Source organism: Epinephelus moara, chromosome 10 (genome assembly GCF_006386435.1).
Source record: "Epinephelus moara isolate mb chromosome 10, YSFRI_EMoa_1.0, whole genome shotgun sequence".
Lineage (NCBI taxonomy): Eukaryota > Metazoa > Chordata > Actinopteri > Perciformes > Serranidae > Epinephelus > Epinephelus moara.
The window spans coordinates 24,868,600-24,888,194 of NC_065515.1; the positions used below are offsets into that span (position 1 = coordinate 24,868,600).

Here is a 19,595-nt window from a genome sequence, read left to right on the forward strand (position 1 = left end):
CAAACGGGCAGCTTTCACTGGGGGGTTTAAGCTACAGCTCCGCACCACTGACGGAGTTGGGGGTCAGATTTTCCTACTCCTCTAATCTAAACAAACATCCCCACCAATGCTCTGAAAAGGAGTGTGCTCTTTACCAACCTAAATGTTTAACCCTTGCCAGTCTTGCAAAATTAACTAGTGCAGGCAATCGATTGCCTCAGTGACTTCATTCTCTGTACATAACGCTAGTTTTTAGCCATGCTAGCTGTGTGGCACTCTTGATGGCAATGTTGGTTCACCATTTTGGTAAAGAGTCAGGCTGAAATGTTGTTTTTTTTGTAGGCCAACCCAGAAGTTGCCATCAACCTGGATCCCTTAAAAAAAGACAATGGGATAATTCCATTGGATTTTGGATTATTGCAGAAAATAAGATCTGTGGACTGGAGCCTATCCTAGTTGACATTGGGCGAGAGGCGGGGTACATCCTAAACAGGTCACCAGACCATCGCAGGGCTGACACATAGACACAGACACCATTCACACTCACATTCACACTTACGAGCAATTTAGAGTCACCAATTAACCTGCATGTCTTTGGACTGTGGGAGGAGAAAACCCACACTGACACAGGGAGAACATGCAAAACTCTGCACAGAAGGGCTCCTACTGTGCCCTTATAGCACCATTATCAGGTCAAATTTTAAATGTCTCCCTGTGCTTTGCTTTATCACTAAATTCCTGCAAATCTAATGACTTTCTCAACTCAACTCAAACTTTATTTATAAAGCACATTTAAAACAACCAAGGTTGACCAANAAAAGGAGGGACGGTTCCAAAACAGGTTAAAATTGTCGATAAAACCAAAGTTAAGAGCTTTGCAGGTGGACTGTTTCCCATCAGCCTCAGCTGTACTTTGTTCTTAGTGCTTATTTGCAAATGTTAGCATGCTAACATGCTAACCTGAGATCGTGAAAATGGTAGGAAACTTAAAGTACCTGCTAAACATCAGTCTGTTAAAAAACAGTTAAAATACATGCACATCCCAGTGTGCAATGGGTTGGGTACTGGACCAGAGAAACATCTGGCAAAGTAGAAAATGTCTGAGGAAACTGTAGATAGAAACGTCACATTGCATTACAATCCTTCTGGGGAGCTGCTCTGTGCGCAGTCTTATTTGACTTCTACTTAAACATCATTGTCATTGTGAGCATGCAGTGTTAGCATTTAGTTCAAAGCATGGCTGCGCAAAAGACCCACAGAGCTGCTAGCATGTCAGCAGACTATTTCAGTCTTGTTATTGCCTGTGAGAATAATTTTCTAATGGTAGAACATTGTTTTATTGTTTAATATCGGCTTGGTCAGCGATTGTAGAACGTCTCAATTATTCATTAAATAAAAGACGAGCATATTGGTGGAATTTTCTGAATTGAAATTGTCTGGAAATTGGCTGGACTTGGAGGTTATGTGGATGTTTAAGTTGCCTAATTGCCATACTATTAGACCAGCATTTATTTGTATTGGCCTTGTAATTTAGTCATTATACTTGCTGATGAATTGCTTCCTCTCTGTCATTAAAAAAAAAAAGCTTCTCTCATGAACATGTCCTCAGTGTTTGTGCCAGTCTGGCAGCCACCATCCTCCTGAGATGCACTCTCAGGTTTCCTCAGATGCCTTGTTGCCAGACATCGGGGTTTTATCAGCACACACCAGCTCACTGTGTCGCTGAAACTTTCTGGAACATCTCCAGATGGCACTCGTAAAAAGGGGAAGGAGTCCATGCAGAGCAGGACGGTAGAATTGGCAGCGTCTTCAAAGAGCTGCTGTTTGAAGTTGGGCCTCGTGGCTGTGTGTTTGTGTGTTTCCTGTTTGACTGTTCAGGCTTCTCAAGCTGTTGGCTTAATAGAATTTAGACATTTGGTGAAAGGTGGATGTAAACAGTGCAGGGAATTAAATGTCCTCAATTTGGATAATGTCTTAGATTATGTCCCACAAATTACAGTGTGATTATTTTGTAATTATTGGGCACTTAGAAAATAATTACGGGGCTCAGTAATCTTGTTAAAGGGTAATGATAAGTCTCAAAATAAAGAGGTATCAACTTAAGCCTGCATTGAAGGTACAGTGTGTAGGTTTAGGGGGATATATATTGGCAGAAATGAAATGGTGTATGATCACGTAATAAATAAGAATCATTGTGTTTTCATTACCGTGGTGTGAGCTGTTTATATCCATATACAAAGTGGATCCTCTTCCTCAGAGTCCGCTAAGTTGTTTCTACAGTAGCCCAGAATGGATAAACCAGACACTGGCTTCAGGTAGAGCCATTCATGTTTTCACGTCAGCCAACATAGTTCTTCTACACACTTGATACAGCAGAGAAGTTTCAGCTGGTTTCAGTCTGCAACATTACCTCTAGATGCCACTAAATCCTACACACTAGACACACACTTTTTTTTTAACACAACATTGACATATCTTCACCTTATAAAGTTGATATGATCTATGTGTTAGCAAACAGTTGCCTGTGTACACATTCAGAAGACACAGAGAAACATTAACATTCATTTAAAGTTGTATTCCTGGCCACCTGGCAAATGTAAATCCAAATATCTACTTTCCTTTAAGCTCTATTTTGGTCTCCACCAGCTCCTTAGGTATGTCTGTAGCTTTAGCTGCTATTTGTGCGTTCCATTTGCACCACGAAGTCAGGTGCTGGTTGTACAAAACACATTAAGATGAGATTTTCCTTAAAGTCCATGTTAGGGCTTTCTCAAAATAAAATCAGTTGCACAAAACACATCTTCTCCCTCAGGTTTCCTGAAAATGTTCACTTCAATACCTAAGGTTTTCTCCTTATTTTGGTTGTATCCTAAAAGAATCCCTTAAGGTTAGTTAAACCATTGCACAACAGACTTAAGATATTACAAGCTTGAGTGCAAGCAACAAACGGTTATGATGGAAACTGTAGTATCTTACCACTGTAAAATCTTTCAGTGCTGCCTTAACTTTTTTACTTCTCAGGGATTCTGTGAAACACCCTCAAGTAAGTCCCTCAGCATGGTAAAAATTATGTCTTAAGTGTCTGTGCAACTGGCTCCAGAATTTCCCAGCTCATTGTCAAAAATTTTAACAACGCCTGAAGTCGGATTTCTGACTCATAAAGTCATAGGAACTCACCAACCCTGACCTCAAAATCTAAGATGGCTGCTCCACACATCAACTGAAGTGAAAGTTGTAGTAATCCATCGTTTATTAACACTTACGTCTTACTTGTGTCCTACTAACATAGCCATAGACACAGTCCTGTCCAACTCCTGTGGACATGTTGTCACAGTGTTGCATAAAATACAGTGTAATGCGTTGTTATCAACTGGTATTTCTAACAACATCTTGGTTTGTTTACCTGGAACGTCAACTTGGGTGTGACGTCACTCCCAGCTCCAACTTCCGACTCCCTAGGTAAATGGAACACAAGCTAATCACATAAACCAGTTTTGATGTGACATTTTTTATTAGGGGATACTTAAGAATTTTAGATTATAGCAATGTGGTTAAGCAGTAAGTATGTTGGGCAAAATACATAGGAAAAACTATGATAGTATTCCACTGGCTGATCTACAGATATATAGCCCCCTTTGTATGTTCTTGGATTGGTTGCTGTACAGTTATGACTGTATAACTCACTTGGTCAAGGTAATTATGATCTAATTTTGAGATATGTGGGCTGTAATGCAAAGCAGAATGTGTTCTCTTTTTCTCTGTATTAACTCGAGGGATTCTGGCTATAAAATTGCAAAAAAATATACAAATTAAATAAAGCTAGCTTTGAAAGGACTGCCAAACTCTTGCACCTGCAAAGCCACAGGGTGCTTTCGCTACCCAGGACTGCTGCCTCCTGCCCACTGCTGCACCCCTGTTCAGTTTTCTATAAGGCTTTATGAATTGTAAATTATTTAAATAGATTTTGAGAAAATATTTCCACAGTAATAAAGCTAAAAGTCCTTTAAGTACAGAATTATTACCCATTCTATTTAAATATTTCTCGCTTTGTTCTTTTGTGGTTGCATTTTTTTTAAAAATCTCATTATTTTTTATATCTATAGTTATTTATAGGATTTTCACTGTATTTGTCCTCCTCATGTGTTGTGCATTTGGGTTACGTGTGTGACACTTTTCCACTTTGTGCAGCCGATCTGTTGGACTTCTATTTATTATTGGAATAAAATAAGCTAAGTGGTGGTTATGTCAGAGCAGTTTATTTTAAACTGAACAGTATCCACAGCCTCGACTCTGCAGCCATGACAGGACCTTGAATCTTGAGGAGGAAAAAAAATATCAGTTGTGATCTCATCAAGCTATATGGAGATACACAGAGAATAACTTTTCCAGCTCTGCTTCAGACCGAGGCACTAATTTGAGATAGCGTGACCAAATCCTAACCCGGAGGATGACTTCCAGAGCTGTCTGTTTAAACACTGAAATTCATTTGAAAGGTTCCAGTTTCACTGCAGGTGCAAAAGAGGAAGTTGAGCAGCAGATGAAGTCATACTCTGCATTACAGTCCACTAACCATTTAATGATATGAACATCCGTGGAGGCTTCTGGCTGCAGAAGGGGCTATTGTATTGTCACTGTACAATCTGATAAAGTCTCTTAAGTATGGAAATCCTGCAGAGAGGCAGAAGAAGCTGATGTGTTGCACAGGTGTCTGGAAAAAGACTGCAGCTTTTAAACAACTTGCAGCGCCCTTAGGCATTTTAAAGACGCCTACAGCTCCATTTCTGGGTCACAGAAGAGAGCACTACAACTGAGTTTGGCTTGTGTGCTCCATATGGGGAATGTTGTTAGCATCTTGGCACGCTCGCTGACACAAAGGAAGCGACACGTTTCTTTAAGTTTTCTGTCAGTGTAAATACACGAGATCCCTCCACATGTTGTTGATAGCTTTTTCTAGCAAGGGATTTTATAATCGTGTCCATTTTAAAGGATGTTCTTCTCCCAGGCTGAGCAAAATTAGGCTGTGGGAGACCACAAACCATGAACCACAGCATTGTCTCAAGTCCAGCATCTTTTCCCAAACTTGAATTTCACAAGATAAAGCCAGCACAGTTATTTGTTTGTAGGTCACACGTCAGGGTGACCTTGTGAAAATCTATTTATCTTTGATAATGAGTTTTTTTTGCCTATCATCATCTGCAGTGCATTGCAGTCTCTGGTGTTTTTCCCCAGCACAATAGCCTGACTCATCAGCGTCGATCTCTGTCTGTTTCTCGATCTTGCCAGAGTTTCTTCTTTTCTTCTGTGAACAGAACAAGAAGCTGAAGGATCCTGACTCATCATCAGCGATCGTGCTCCCACACTCTTGCCAAAGTTTCTTCTTTTCTCCTCTCAAATTTGCATGTCCTGCTCTTGTTTAGAGCTGTTTTGTTTATCTCCATGAAGGAGAAGTCCAGAATGTGACTCACCTCTGGACTCCATGTGTGACCTGGCCTCCACCCCTCTCTTGCTGCGGTTCTCACCCCCCCCCCCCCCACTGCCTCAGGCAATACTCCTTTACACTCCCAAAATACGCTCTTATCATGTCTCTCCGCAGCGAGTTTGACAAAAACCCTGCCAGTAATAATAATGACAAATACAGTCTGACAGTTTGGCGAGCGCTAGTCGTCTCTTGAGTTGATTAAGTCCTTTGCTGTGATATAAATCTACTGCTGATAGAGCAAATACACAAATTATTCTACAATAATTTATTTATTTATGCATCAAAAACTAACAACCGTCCTGCTTTCTTTCCTGCCATTACAGACAGCATCATAAGGGACAAAGACTACGAGGTGATGATGCAGATCGACTGCGAAGTAACAGACACCAGGATCCTCCACATCAGGTCTTCCACCATCCCACCTTTGCTCCGGGTCAACCGCACAGACACGTTCTACCAGCACTCCTCGCCTGACAGCCAGGCCACGCCTCCTGTCGGCGTGCTAATGGGTTCTGCTTAGGATCACCCAGCAGCACCTGTTGTTACTCACAACTCCTCGACAAAACCCATGAAGACAAACAGAAGATAAGACCTCAGTTTTTGTGTGTGATGAAATATAATTTAAATCAGGTGAACTCCCTCTGTTGTCGTGTTTTTGATTTAGATTTGAATGAAATCCATTACAACACAAAGGTAGCTCCAATCCTCATTCTTTATTAGGGCTGATATCCGGAGCTGGTCTGTAATAGGGTCCGAGCTCCTTGTGTGGCAACACTGACTTCTCCCTGTAACCCCAGACGCCCCACATAAGGGTAATTGCTTAGCGGCAGGGGGCTGAGCATTGAACCCTGAGTCACCCCATCATAACACAAATACTTTTACCCCATAGCAGCTCTCCTCATGTCTGCCCTTCCCTTTTTTGCTTCTTAATTTCGAGAACAAGCTGCAAAGCCAGAAGACAAAACAGAAAATGATTATACACCTCACCGGGAAGGCATTTGTCATATTAATGCCCAGAAGCACAACAAATTTGGTGTTTTGTATCATAGCTACAAAACGGAGTGCTGTAATCGTCGCTCTCAATCATTTGTAGTCTCTTCGCCTCTCTAAATAAATAATGAAATCAGTGAACAGTACAGAGATTAACGACGGGCAGCAATAGAGGCTTTCAGTAAACTCAGGAAGTCAGGTGATCTGTGAAAGCTAAACCACTATGTTGTTTGCTGGTTTCCATTACTCTAAGGATTTCAGGTGCTCTGTTTTTAACGTTGTATTGATGGAGAATTTCAGTTTTTGGGGTCTTTGCACTGTGCTTGTCTTATATTGATGAACAGATTCAGATAGTATACATATTTATTTCTATTATTATGTTATGGTAGTACCAACTCCTGTGGTCAAAATTTATTCTGTCAAGATATATTGATTTTATATCTATTCCTCTGATTATGCTTTGTGGGAACTTTTTTTTTTGTAATTGACTGCATAAAACTAAATGACATTGTATATAAAATTATAAATGGTAGAGTGGAAGGACACATAGCATACACATTAGAACTAGGTGAGTTTTTACTGGGTGGACATTGTGATATTTTATCTTTAAGTCTGAAACCCCTGCCTTAACACTTGAGCTAAAACAGCCAATGACTTGTAAGCACTGGTGAAAAAGTCCTGACTCCTCCGTCCACGGGCTGTATTGCACTTTTTTTGGTGCACTTAGGCCTATACTGAAATTGCAAATCACCAGGAAGTCTTTCTTTTTAAAAAAATGTGTAATGGAGTTGCATTATCCAAGTCTTTAGTACTAATTTGATGTAAAGATTTGCACTTTAATTGCAGAACCTGGGAAGATCAGATCTGGCTTTAAATGCCTCAAATTAATAACCTGTAACCTTGTTCTGACTACCTTAAAATTTGAAATTAAACAGGAAATTATACATCATCAGAATTAGTACTTTTTTGTATATGTTGATGAAACATACTTTACTTCACTGTCTGAAAGTGCATTTCTTTTGGCTCCATGATTGTACAGATGGTTATGTTTTAGCTCAACAGATGCCCATAAAGTGTTTCAAAAACATGCCCTTCGCTCGTGTTTTCTTTAGCCAGGCCGCCTGTGTGTGTAGTTTTTTTTTCATTCTGGTTTTTAAAAAAAATGTTTGATTCACCGCAGTGTTTTTGCTGTGAAACAACGGATCTTAGGGACAAAACAAGAGTACAATTTAAAGCTTGTGAGGTTGTTTTTTTTTTGTATTTTGTTATGTGCATACACAAAAATAAACACTGGATTTTCTTTAACTATACCTTTTGTGTGTATCCTTTAAGCCGTTGGGGGGAATTGTATAACTGCATTGTTATATTTCTTTCTTCAACAGGTACAATAGTCTGTTCATGTATTTTCTTGCACAATAACTCAATTTACACCCAGGAGCAGTAAATTACAGGCTTCAACAATCATCGTCTGTATGTTTGTATTTATGGTTTTGTTGTCTTCAATCCTCACAATCTGCCAGTTGAAACCAAAACTCAAAAGCTATAATTAAAACCATTTTGACTTTAACTGTGAAAAGCCAAACAAAGAAGACATTTTCTGTTAGTATTTCCAAACTTTATTGCAGTCTCCTCAAAACAGTCTGATATGGAGGGAGTAAGTGCTTTCACAAGACAGAGGTCAACAGCTACACCTGTGATATTACCACGCAGACGACCTGCAAAAAAAATATGTAATACAAAATAATGTGTATAAAACAGAAAAATAATTGGGGGATTGGTTGAAAGAGTATGCTTCAATGGATTGGTTCTTTTTGTAGTGTTATTGTATGGAAGCGCATTGCATTCACTGAATAAATCCAAAAATCGACACATTATCTCGTAATTACAAGATAAGATCTCGTAGTTATGACATCAGGATCTCGTAATTAAGAGATAAGATCTCGTAGTTATGACATCAGGATCTCATAATTACAAGATAAGATCTCGTAGTTATGACATCAGGATCTCGTAATTAAGAGATAAGATCTCCTAGTTATGACATCAGGATCTCGTAATTAAGAGATAAGATCTCGTAGTTATGACATCAGGATACCGTTATAAGATCTCGTAGTTATGACATCAGGATCTCGTAATTACAAGATAAGATCTCGTAGTTATGACATCAGGATCTCGTAATTACAAGATAAGATCTCATAGTTATGACATCAGGATCTCGTAATTAAGAGATTACGTCTCGTAGTTATGACATCAGGATCTCGTAATTAAGAGATTACGTCTCGTAGTTATGACATCAGAATCTCGTAATTACAAAATAAGATCTCGTAGTTATGACATCAGGATCTCGTAATTGCGAGATAGGAACCCGCAATTACAACACAAAATCTCGTACTTACGACGTAAGATCTCGTAATTATGAGATCCTGGTGTCGTACTACAATAAGGCCTTTCGCTGATACTGTAATAACGTTAACGTTAGCTGATTTGTAAAGTGAGTCCACCAAGAAACACAAGGACGGTACTTCTGGTCAACGTTTTTCAGATTAAAAGCATTATATCCGTACAAATCAGCTAACGTTAAGGTTAGGCCTTATCGTAGTACATCAGGATCTCGTAATAACAAGATCTTATCTTGTAATTATGAGATAAGGTGTCCGTTTTTTCATTTATTCATGAATGCAATGTGCTTCCGTATTATTGTACCCAAGATATGAACCGGTTCTGACACCCATCTACATTCATTTATCTCATAGGGTTTCTTTTTCTTTTTCTTTTTTCCTTCAGTATTGCAATATATACAGTACAACTTGATGTGTTGACTGAGGAATCAGGCTCATTATTTCTTTTATAAAAATTAAAAAATTCTTGATAAGAACCAAACAATTTAGTCACAATACATTTAGTATATTTGTACATTTGGCCCCCATTTGTCTCCACACTGAAGGCCATGTGGACTGATCTACAATCCATTCAAACCATAGATTTAACTTTTTAAAATAACTACTATCAAACCCTTACTAAGGGTCTACATAGGCAAACTTAATGTTGTATGTGACTTGGTGTCCGTTGTCCCACGCGTACAAAATCCCCTCTTTGGGATTGTAGTCAATCTGCGTGGTGTAGGTGTAGTTGTTGGTGAAAGGCATCCTGGGAATCATCTGAGTGTTTGTGTGTGTGTCAAAGGCATATTCCAGGTTAGCGTCCCTTTTGTTATAGCTGTCAACAGCGTACAGGACGCCGCACACAACGAAGCAGTTCCCATAGTGGTTCCTCCTGAGCCCGGTTCTCCAGGTGGTCTCCCTCTGCATGCTGAGGTCTGAAGGGTTCAGTCGACTCAGAACAACCACTTCCTGTAAGAAGCCCTCATCGTCCAGTGCCGGGTAGATGATCCACAGGCCGTTCTCGTCCACGGCAAAGTCGACCTCTGAGTGTCTGCGCCACTCCCACAGTGACGATGACTCTTCAAGCAGAGCATCATGCAGCATGGTCCAGGCTGCCACGTAACGCCGACGCAGGTCAAACTTGATGATGTCCCGGGAGAGGGCGCGGTTGTAGAAGAAAGCCCCATCGTACACCACATGGCCTGTGCCGATCCAGTTGTATGGAAGCTTGTATGAGTTGGTGAACCGGCCTAGAAAGGATAAAAAGAATGGAGAAGCATGAGATTCATCAAAGCAAAAAGAAAACACAAAGTGAAGTAGTTAGAGCTTCGTCTGCTGGCACTTACCTTGTTTGAAAACCTCCAGGTTGCGGAACTCTAGGAGGTTATTTCCGTAGTAGGAGTTAGTGACATAAATTTTGTCATTATCAGACGTTGGATCCTTCATCCACGCTCCCTCGTTCTTGCCATAGGTGTTGTGAGTTATGGGCTCTGAGATTGTTGCCAAAGTGTCCTTACACTCTCCTGTGGAAGAGTCGGAGAGCCATGAGTAAGGATTTAGAGGCAGTTTAACATTATCCAGACCTATGTCAAAGAGTCTGAAAATAATTAGAGGCTTTTATATTAACCAGCTTGAATCACGGAAAAGTTGAGGTTGCAAAACAGAACTGAGCATTGAATTACAAGAGATTCACAAAACAATATCAATATAATAGATTTCTAAATGACATCTACCACAACAATATGAGACGTTTTAAGGCTTGATGGGGGTACTTTGTAGTCTTTCAAAGACAGCAAATGTTAACAAGGGAATTTACAGGTTTTTTTGCCAATATCTTTGCTGTAAAGCTCTTTTAAGAACTTAATAAGATTTTTTCTTAGCCACTCTGGCAGCGTGGCTCTTGGGATGGCAATGCTGGTTGGATGTTTGGTCAAGTGGTCAACCACTCTGGGCCACTTCCAGAGTCTCAGGGCCCCAAAATCAGATCGGCCGAGTCAATGGTCTCTTTTAAGTCCCTTATTAAAACATACTTTTATCGGAGAGCCTTTTCGGATTTTACTTGAGTTTTAAGTTCATTTAGACTGTTTTATATTTCCTCAGTCTTCATACACTAAAGTGTTTTTATGAGTTCTTTTAAAAGTTGTTGTTCTCATGTCTTGTTTGTTTTAATTATTGACATGTAAAGCACTCTGTAACTCTGTTTTGAAAAGCACTTTATAAATAAAGATTATCATTATCATTAGTTGATGGATGGACATGGAATTTTGTTCAGACATTAATGGTCCCCAGAAGATGAAGCCTGCTCACTTTGGTGATCCCCTGACTTTTCCTCTGGCACCACCATGAAGCTGTTACTTGATTTTTTAGAGATATGTCTGTATGGACTGCCATGAAATTTGGTACAGATATCCATGATGCCAGGAATAAAATACATATATATAATAAAATTACAAATAGCATCGTCAGGTCAACTTTTTAAATTATCCAATACTTTGGTTCCATCTGGGTACATACCATCTACCTTAGCTGTATTTAGGGCTGATCAGTGTGCTAACATCCATGCTAACACACTAAACTAAGATGGTAAACATGGTAGACAATGTACATCATCATGCTAGCATTGTGACCCTTTGAAACCCGAGCAAACTGGCTTGATTTCTTTCAGAAACATGGGGAAAAAGGCAATGAGCAACACAAGAAGAAATGACCCAAATAAATTCCAAGAAATTAGTAAAAAGTGAAAATTTAAAACAAGAAAATTAGTTAAAAAAATCTAAAAACAAACAAGCCAGAAAATTACCTGGAATACGTGCTTAAAAATTATAATACTTTTTTTTTTTTTTTTACAATAATCAAATATGTAATAATCATAATTATTTTTCTATTTCTTCCCTTTGTTTTTAATTTTCAAAATCATTTTCTAAATCTATTATTTTCTTGCAATTTGTGGGACATTCTTACCAAGTTGCCCATAGCCTTTTTTCCCATGTTCTTGAAAGCAATCGCACCAATATGCTCAGGGTTCAAAGGTTTAAATATTTGCAAAAGGCATCTGAAAGCACAACAAAAGTGATGTCGCTCACGGTTTCAATTAATAGCCAAGATTGTTAATATTAAAACTGACATCTGACACAAAAACTCAACCCACCAGGTTTTTTTGGGGGAAATTCCTCCTGCCTCTGCATTGGCTCGTCTAACTCTGGGTCTCCCTCCTCCCCCTCTTCCTCCTCCCAGACGATTTTGTATTTCTTTTTGATTCGAGTAGCTGGCCTGGTAGTCGTGGTTGTAGTGGTGGTGGTAGTGGTTGTTGTGGTGGTGGTGGCAGCTGAAGAAGAGGTAGTCACAGGTGTGGTGAAAGGCGGAGAAGTGTGGGGAGACAAAGTGGTCACTCTCTGTGTGGTAGGAGGTAAAGTCGAGCCTGAAGTGTACGTGGTTTCTTCTGCTGGTGTTGTGGTAGCAGCCTGCGTGGAGGTAACTGGTGTGGAAGCTGTTGTCGGCTGTACTGGTGCTGAGGTCACAGCAGCATGAGTCGTGACGGTCATAGTGGAAGTCGGGCTGGTAGTTAAAGCCTCTGTGGTTGGGTTTGGTGCATGTGTGCTTGAATGTGCTGCGGTGCTAGGTATGGTTTGCATTTGGGCGTTCACCTCCTGGGTAGAGGTTTCCATCATGGTGGTTGGTGTAGTTCCTGTTGTGAATGCTGGTGGGACGTCTTTTGTGGTTGTATTTTTGGACAGTTGGGTCGTGTTCATTGAAGTTTTGGTTGTGATGCTTACAGAAGTGTCCACTGGTTCAGTCATTGTGAAAGGGGTCGGCCGCTGAGTCGTCACAGCAGAGACTCTTTGAGTAGTCTGAGGTGGGGTGTCTGTGATGTTTTTTTGTGTGGTAGAGGATGGTCCAAATGTGACGCTTCTCGTTGTGGATGCATCGCCCTGTACATCTGTAGACACATCCACTGATGTGGTTCCAACAGCACTGATGAACTCATTATGCGTCTCTGAGGCGGGCTCAGCTTCTTTCCTTTCTGTTGATTGGCTGGTCTTCATGGAGCTGTAAAAAGTCGTCTTTGGTCGAAATGATCTCGGTCCTGCTCTCACCCTGGGGCGAGGGGCTCTGTGTTGTAGAAGATTCTCCTCAATGAAGAGGTTAACTGGGCCATCACCACTGAATCCATGATACTCAAAAACTAAAAAAAGGAAAAGAATATTTGGTCAAATAATCTGAGTGCCTTTAGAAAATAGGAAATATTTTTTAAGTACCATCAAAATTCTCAGTTTCCGTCATCTGAACTCACAAATTACAGCACACACAAACAGAAGAAGCCACAGGATTGAGCCCATTTCTAACTGTACATGGTTGCAGCGTCCACAGCAGCTGACGGAGCAGCTGACAGCTGGCAGGCAGTTCAGATAAGCACTAAGCTTTTGTGCTTTTATCTTCTGACATCAAGTAATGTAATGTGATTATTCATCCAAACCACTTCTGCTGTCTCATACTTAGCAGATGTGGACATGAAAGGAAAAGTTATATTTACACTTCACAGCTGTAAATGGGATCATCACTTGATTAACACACTACTGTAATAACTGTGTTTTTTTTCTTTGCTTTTAACCCACACCCTTAAAGCTGACTAAAAGCTTTGCACTCACAGTTCTCTCCAGGCTCTCCGTCATCGGCCACCATCGGATCTGGCTCAGATTTATAAAAAGTCATTCCTCTGATGATCAATCCTTTGGGACCGGTCTTCGACACCTGAGAGGCCTCCTTGTTGACCACGTTTTTGAGAGTCACCTGAGGTTTGACCTCAATGATCTGAGCAGAACCATCTGTCGGTAGGAAGGATGGATTTTCCCCAATAAACCGCTCCTCATACTTTTCCTGTTAGTGGACAGATGGACACATAGAACTTCTATGAGTGCAAAACATAAACCATGTGATAGGATGAGACATCCGTTTGATTACACACTGGGCTGATACAGACAGGTATTTTACTACAGAATTCAGTGTCACGTGAGAGTTTGAATGGTGTTTCAGATGCACGTTCATCCTACCAAGAAATACATTCTTGAGTTTGACCTCATTAAGTGGCAAGAATACGGGATAAAATACTTAAAACATGACTAGTGTGTCACAGTTAAACATATACATGATGAACCTTTTTGGCGAATAATAGAATTTACACAACCACTGCACTGGTGGACATCATCCATCCATCCATCCATCCATCCATCCATCCATTTTCATTTGCTTATCCAGGGCTGGGTCGTGAGGGCAGCAGGCCAAGTAAAGCACCCCAGACGTCCCTCTCCCCAGCAACGCTTTCCAGCTCCTCCTGGAGAACCCCAAGGCGTTCCCAGGCCAGATGGGACATGTAATCCCTCCAGCATGTACTGGGTCTGCCCTGGGGCCTCCTACCAGTGGGATGTGCCTGGAACATCTCCAACGAGAGGCGCCCAGGAGGATCCTAATCAGATGCCCAAACCACCTCAACTGACCCCTTTTGACATGAAGGAGCAGCGGCTCTACTCCAAGCTCCCTCTGGATGTCCGAGCTCCTTACCCTATCTCTAAGGCTGAGCCCAGCCACGCCACGGAGGAACTCATTTCGGCTGCTTGTATCCGTGATCTCATTCTTTCGGTCACTACCCAGAGCTCATGACCATAGGTGAGGGTTGGGACTTAGATCGACCAGTAAATTGAAAGATTTGCAGTGCCTGCATCGCTGCAGATGCCGCACCAAATCAGACAAAGCCATCAGACAAACCTCATTTTTGGAAAACTAAGACAAAGAAAGTAAAATGCTTTTACTTTCTTTGTTTGGTGAGTTTCTGGGTACACCGTGACATCACTTAAACAAACAGGGCAAGAAACAAGCAGTCAAACAGTCAGATGGACGGTAAACAAACCAACAGTTACGTCAGATTATGTAAACCACTTTATTTGGAGGTAAATTAGCACCCCCAAAATGTAGGTAATAATTTCTTATTGCAGTGTGCACAACTGTGGCAACAACAGTGGGCCAAAGCTGAACCAGGGAGTCAGTCTGTAAACTGTGACTCATGTTTAAAATATTACATTTTGGGTAATACTTGTACCATTTACCTTCATTTTCTCCTCCAAATAAGCTTGGTTAACGCAAGGTTTGTTTATAACAGCAGCCACAGCCACATTCACAGATCTTGGTGAGTGGTGACTGAGACCAAAACTACAAAGGTTGACCCCAGTTGCAAAAGTATCATTTTAGTTTCAGGTTTCATTGATTTATGCTTCTTAGTGTTCTTGTGAAACATACTAAACTTGTGAATCACTTGCATGTGAAGCCCAGGTCCACCCAACACTGCTGGACAGGCTCTCCGGTTCACATTAAAGCTGTCATGGATCAGGCCCCAGTGGTACAGTCACTGGTCTGAGGTCTGCTGTTGTCCACTGGCTCTGCCAAACCTTCCAATTACCTCAATAATTCTTTTACACATTTTTGGTCCTTAATCATGGACACAATGATTTTATGAGAGAGTTTGTGGAAAGAACACATAATTGTTCCTTTTGTTTTGAAGGTATGCAAAGACTTAATAATGATTTCACAGTCTGAGCAGCAACATGTGAATCCAATCACTTCAGTTATACTTCTTTCTTTGCTGGATTCAGTGACGTCGCAGCCTTCATGACGACTTTAAATGCAGAATACTGTTTATCAGGATTTGTCCAATGGATGTGACACAAGATAGAATCATAATGTCTCACCATGGATGCGTTTATCAATGTTTATGGGCTGCTACAAATTCATTAAAGACTTACATCATAGCAATTTACAAAGAAATGGTGTAATTTAATATGTGTGAAATTTACAAGCAGTGGTAGCACTTTAGTTTACAGCACAATATTTACTTCGTATTTAGATCATTCTGGTGGAATCACTGAAAACCAAAGTGAACCAAAAGCGACTGATTAGATAAGAACTAGTCATACAGCAAAGAACACGGAGTCCAAGCTGTATATAGTTACAGGTTGTTAGCTATTATTACAGCATATTAACATATATAAATACTGGATTCATTCATTCATTCATTTCTTTAACCGCTTATCCTGTTGGAGGTCACGGGGGGGCTGGAGCCTATCCCAGCTGTCATTGGGCGAGAGGCAGGGTTCACCCTGGACAGGTTGCCAGACTATCACAGGGCTGACACACAGAGACAGACAACCATTCACACTCACATTCACACCTACGGACAATTTAGAGTGTCCAAATTTATGTCTATGGATTGTGGGAGGAAGCTGACACGGGGAGAACATGCAAACTCCACACAAAAGGGCTCCCCCACCCTGGGTTTGAACCAGGAACCCTCTTGCTGTGAGGTGACAATACTAACCACTGCATTACTCATGTGTGGTACAAGGCAGTTACATAATTATCTGGTAAATACTAGGGATTGCTGTATAATTTGTTACCTTATATAATAACACTAGCTGAGTAATGTGCTTTGTGTGGCAGTCATTTTATAACAGACCTGTTACAACTTTAATTTTGGGTGCTAACTACCATTTAAAGCAGGAATAACAAGGGAATACTTATCATTTTACAGTGTCAATTAAAGGTGGTTGCACTTTTGCATCAATAATTATCTCGTAAATACAAAGTAAATATTACACTCACAGTATGTGTTATGTCATAACCCTATGGATACATAATAATAGTTACATAGTGACTACTGTTATTGTGGTACAACAGAGTAAAGAACTCCTCATACTACAGACTGCCATCCATAGCTTAGCCTCTTTCTTTCAGTGACCCCATCTGTTGACCCTGTGATATCAAGATGTCACTCACATGTGGGTCTTGATACACCGCAGCCCCGTTGAGTCTCTTCTGGTCCTCATGTCGGGATGGAGGAGAGGTGGGTGGGCTTTCAGTCGCATCCACCTGGATCGGAGGGCTCTCCTGGGGCCTCACCTCATCCTTGGTGTGGTTCAGAGACACTGCCTTCATGCAGCCGTGGACAAAACGAGATATTAACAGAAAGTACTGTGCATGTTTTGATGGAAAAAAAGCTGCAATCATCGGCAGTCATAATCACTAACAGAGGGAAAAAGTTCCAGTGGAGCGCCTCTGATCTTGAGTCATCATGAGGTCTTTTCTTGCAGCAGACATTTTGACTTTCTATTCAAGTGTCAAGATAAGTCAAGACAGTGTGACAGCAAGTCAGAATGTACAATACCAGGATCCTGAAACTTGAGCAGTGATAAGGAGTTTAACCATCAGTCATTTAATCACTTACACCTGTGCTTTTATTATTGTGACTTGTCAAAATGTCTTCTGTGAATGCACTTAAATAAAACGGTTAGTGATGTCACCACACTTCCACTGCTACAACTGACCTTCACATGTCATGTAGAAGACAGACGCAGCTGAAACTAGTAAAATTATTAATGGATATGCTTGATTTATCTGCAGCTGTCTTTATCATGCCAAGACAAGTTTGTGACAAGGGGCATTTCAGAAGCCCTGACAATTTGTACATCGCCACTTTCTTAACATCTGGCAAGTACAGTATGTTGTATGTGACTCCACAGTATGATAAAGTGCTCTGAATTGTGCCACAGGCCAAATCACTTTGTCATTCAGTACCAATAGAGCACAGGGGCACATACAAAAGACTTGAGGGTTTGGACCAAGTTTGACTGAGGGAGCTCAAGTTTCGGGCAGCTGCTGTTTCTAGTTGTGAGAAAAAAAAACTTTCAAATTCAGGCACTGTACGTTATTTCAATCACTTTTGATTTTTTTTTAAATTCAACACTCACATAATAGTGACTCAGTAGCTAATAACAGAGTTTGTTGCACCTGTTTGGGCGGAACAACTTTATATTTTATGATGTTTATGATTCATTTAAGTCCAGAGAGTTTGGTGGCTTCTGATCTCATTATCTTAAATTGCAGATACATAGCCTACTGTGAAATTAAAGGCATTTAATTTATACTGACACAAGTTTTAGTTAACTAAAAATACAGTTCTACATAATATTTTCATTTATTTTGTAAAATTTTAAAGTAATTTACTAGTGTACCACAGGGGGAAAAAAGACTGGATGATGTATTTTGTTGGTTCATTATAATCAGTTCAGTCAACATAAGGGTTCAGTACTCTGGCAGATAAACTTCCACGTGTGATGGAAAGCCCTGTGCGCTCCTTCCAGGTCCAGCCCCTAATAAATTTGAAAACTGGCCCAAAGGGTGTGTTTTATTGGACCGTCTGAATCCAGAAGCCACCAGTATAAAGACACCTGCTACCACCACTTTGTGCTTATGTCACACCAACATATTTGCATTAATCTAACACACACACACACTCACAAAAAAAGTTCAGTATGTCTGTACCTTTTCAATGTTATCCATGCGATCCAGCAGCTTATTGGTAACGGAGTGCAGCTTCAGTAGATCCATGCCATAGAAGGAGCCCTCCAGCAGCTCCAGGATGGTGGAGAGCTAAAATGATCAAATGGATTCCGTCAGAAGGGTTTACCAATTCAAGACATCCGTAGAGCAGGTCTATCCCCAGCCCATCCAAACTCTGAGTCCTTGCATATGGATAATGTGGGGCTATCCTTTCCTGAATCTGATAATGCGTGATATCCATACCCCCAGTGACCCAGGCCTCTCTAGATATTAACAGGAGGGCATCACAGCAGCCTCCAGCCTACTGGCGCTGGAGCATGGGGACTTAGGTGTATTGGAGGATCTAGTATGCATGGACGACACTTCACCTTGACATTCTCTTTTCCAGCTTCTCTAAGTTTTTTCAGCCTGAACTCTCCCTCACACGGGTTGACCGCTGACGGAGGAGCGATGCAGGCGCACTTGCACTCTGGTCCAGATGTGATAGTCTCCACAGTGTAGAAGTCCTGCGCGGTGGCGCTCCCTTCTTCTATCCGCCGGCAGGCGCTCCTGCTCAGGGGTCTGACAACACATTTACACCGACAGTCAGAGCCTTCCGAGAGGGCTTTCACTTTGTCATAATCACCCAGCAGCTACAAAGAGAAGAGGACGGAAGTATTTTGCAACGAATTTTTACGCACGAAATGATGAAATGTCCATAAAACACATGTAGTAAAGAAAAAGGACATCTCCTCCTACCTTAGAGAGGATGCTCTCCTGGCCATCTATCTCCTCCTGCAGCCTGTCACTTTCTTCTGCCTCGCTCTCAAATTCTGACCTGGGATCTGCTACCCAGGTCTTTGGCGCTGCAAAGCCCCGTGGTAAAAACGCACAGCACATTGCGAGGACAATGCATAACTTATACATGTTGTGAGGCTCACAGAGCGCCGAGAAGAAAAATAATGTTGCAATAATACAAGCAGGCACAGCCTGTCACAAATTAATTTAGCTGCCAAGAAAATGTCATAGCCTGCTTCTGGCTCCAGAATCAGAGAGGTGTATCCAGAAGAGGCATCGGATAGCGAGGCTAAGCTTTATGGCGCGATGTCATCTTGTTCATTGTCACAGTGAAGGCAGGCTAATTTAGAGTGCAGAGAAACTGTGCACTGTGTGAGAGAGCAGCCGGCATCTGCAGCTGGAGCAGCGCTGACAAGAGGCGGACCTGATCACACTGGCGAGGAGGAGTTGAACTGCTTCAAATGACTCCTCAAACATGATGTGCAGCCAAATTATCATGAGTAACAAATAAAAAAAACATTAAAAGCTACAGCCTAATTTGATTTTTCTTTGAGATTCCACTTGCAATTTATGGATCCAAAGCATATTTCCACTTTAAATCCAAAGTA

General features: G+C 41.1%; 2 protein-coding genes across 3 annotated transcripts in view; one reads left to right on the forward strand and one right to left on the reverse strand.

The window, feature by feature from the left end:
* The window catches only part of atf6 (activating transcription factor 6), a 38,390-nt gene extending 30,636 nt beyond the window's left edge, over positions 1–7,754 (forward strand). The window contains exon 16 of the mRNA XM_050053959.1: positions 5,782–7,754. Within this exon, the coding sequence (XP_049909916.1) occupies positions 5,782–5,978 (197 nt within the window). The 3' untranslated portion in view covers positions 5,979–7,754. The remainder of the gene's footprint in view (positions 1–5,781) is intronic.
* olfml2ba (olfactomedin-like 2Ba) lies at positions 6,749–19,554 on the reverse strand. 2 transcript variants are annotated; one of them, XM_050053957.1, is made up of 8 exons: positions 18,949–19,554; positions 18,579–18,842; positions 18,193–18,300; positions 16,648–16,800; positions 13,473–13,701; positions 11,975–13,009; positions 10,173–10,349; positions 6,749–10,076 (listed from the first exon to the last, which is right to left on the reverse strand). In XM_050053957.1, the coding sequence occupies exons 1-8, from the start codon at positions 19,114–19,116 to the stop codon at positions 9,463–9,465; spliced, it is 2,748 nt and encodes a 915-aa protein (XP_049909914.1). In that variant the 5' UTR covers positions 19,117–19,554; the 3' UTR covers positions 6,749–9,462. The 2 variants fall into 2 exon arrangements, with proteins under 2 accessions (XP_049909914.1, XP_049909915.1); XM_050053958.1 differs by having other exon boundaries at positions 18,579–18,771; positions 18,949–19,100.
* Between the last annotated feature and the right edge of the window lie 41 nt (positions 19,555–19,595).

What these genes read in the sequence shown, in the direction of transcription:
- olfml2ba (XM_050053957.1), bottom strand. Translation starts at nt 19,116, where the DNA reads ATGTATAAGTTATGCATTGTCCTCGCAATGTGCTGTGCGTTTTTACCA. An exon ending in CGGTGTATCAAGACCCACAT is followed by an intron (nt 13,702 to 16,647) that starts GTGAGTGACATC and finishes GTCCACTAACAG; the next exon opens with GAAAAGTATGAGGAGCGGTT. An exon ending in ATTTCCCCCAAAAAAACCTG is followed by an intron (nt 10,350 to 11,974) that starts GTGGGTTGAGTT and finishes ACTCTTCCACAG; the next exon opens with GAGAGTGTAAGGACACTTTG.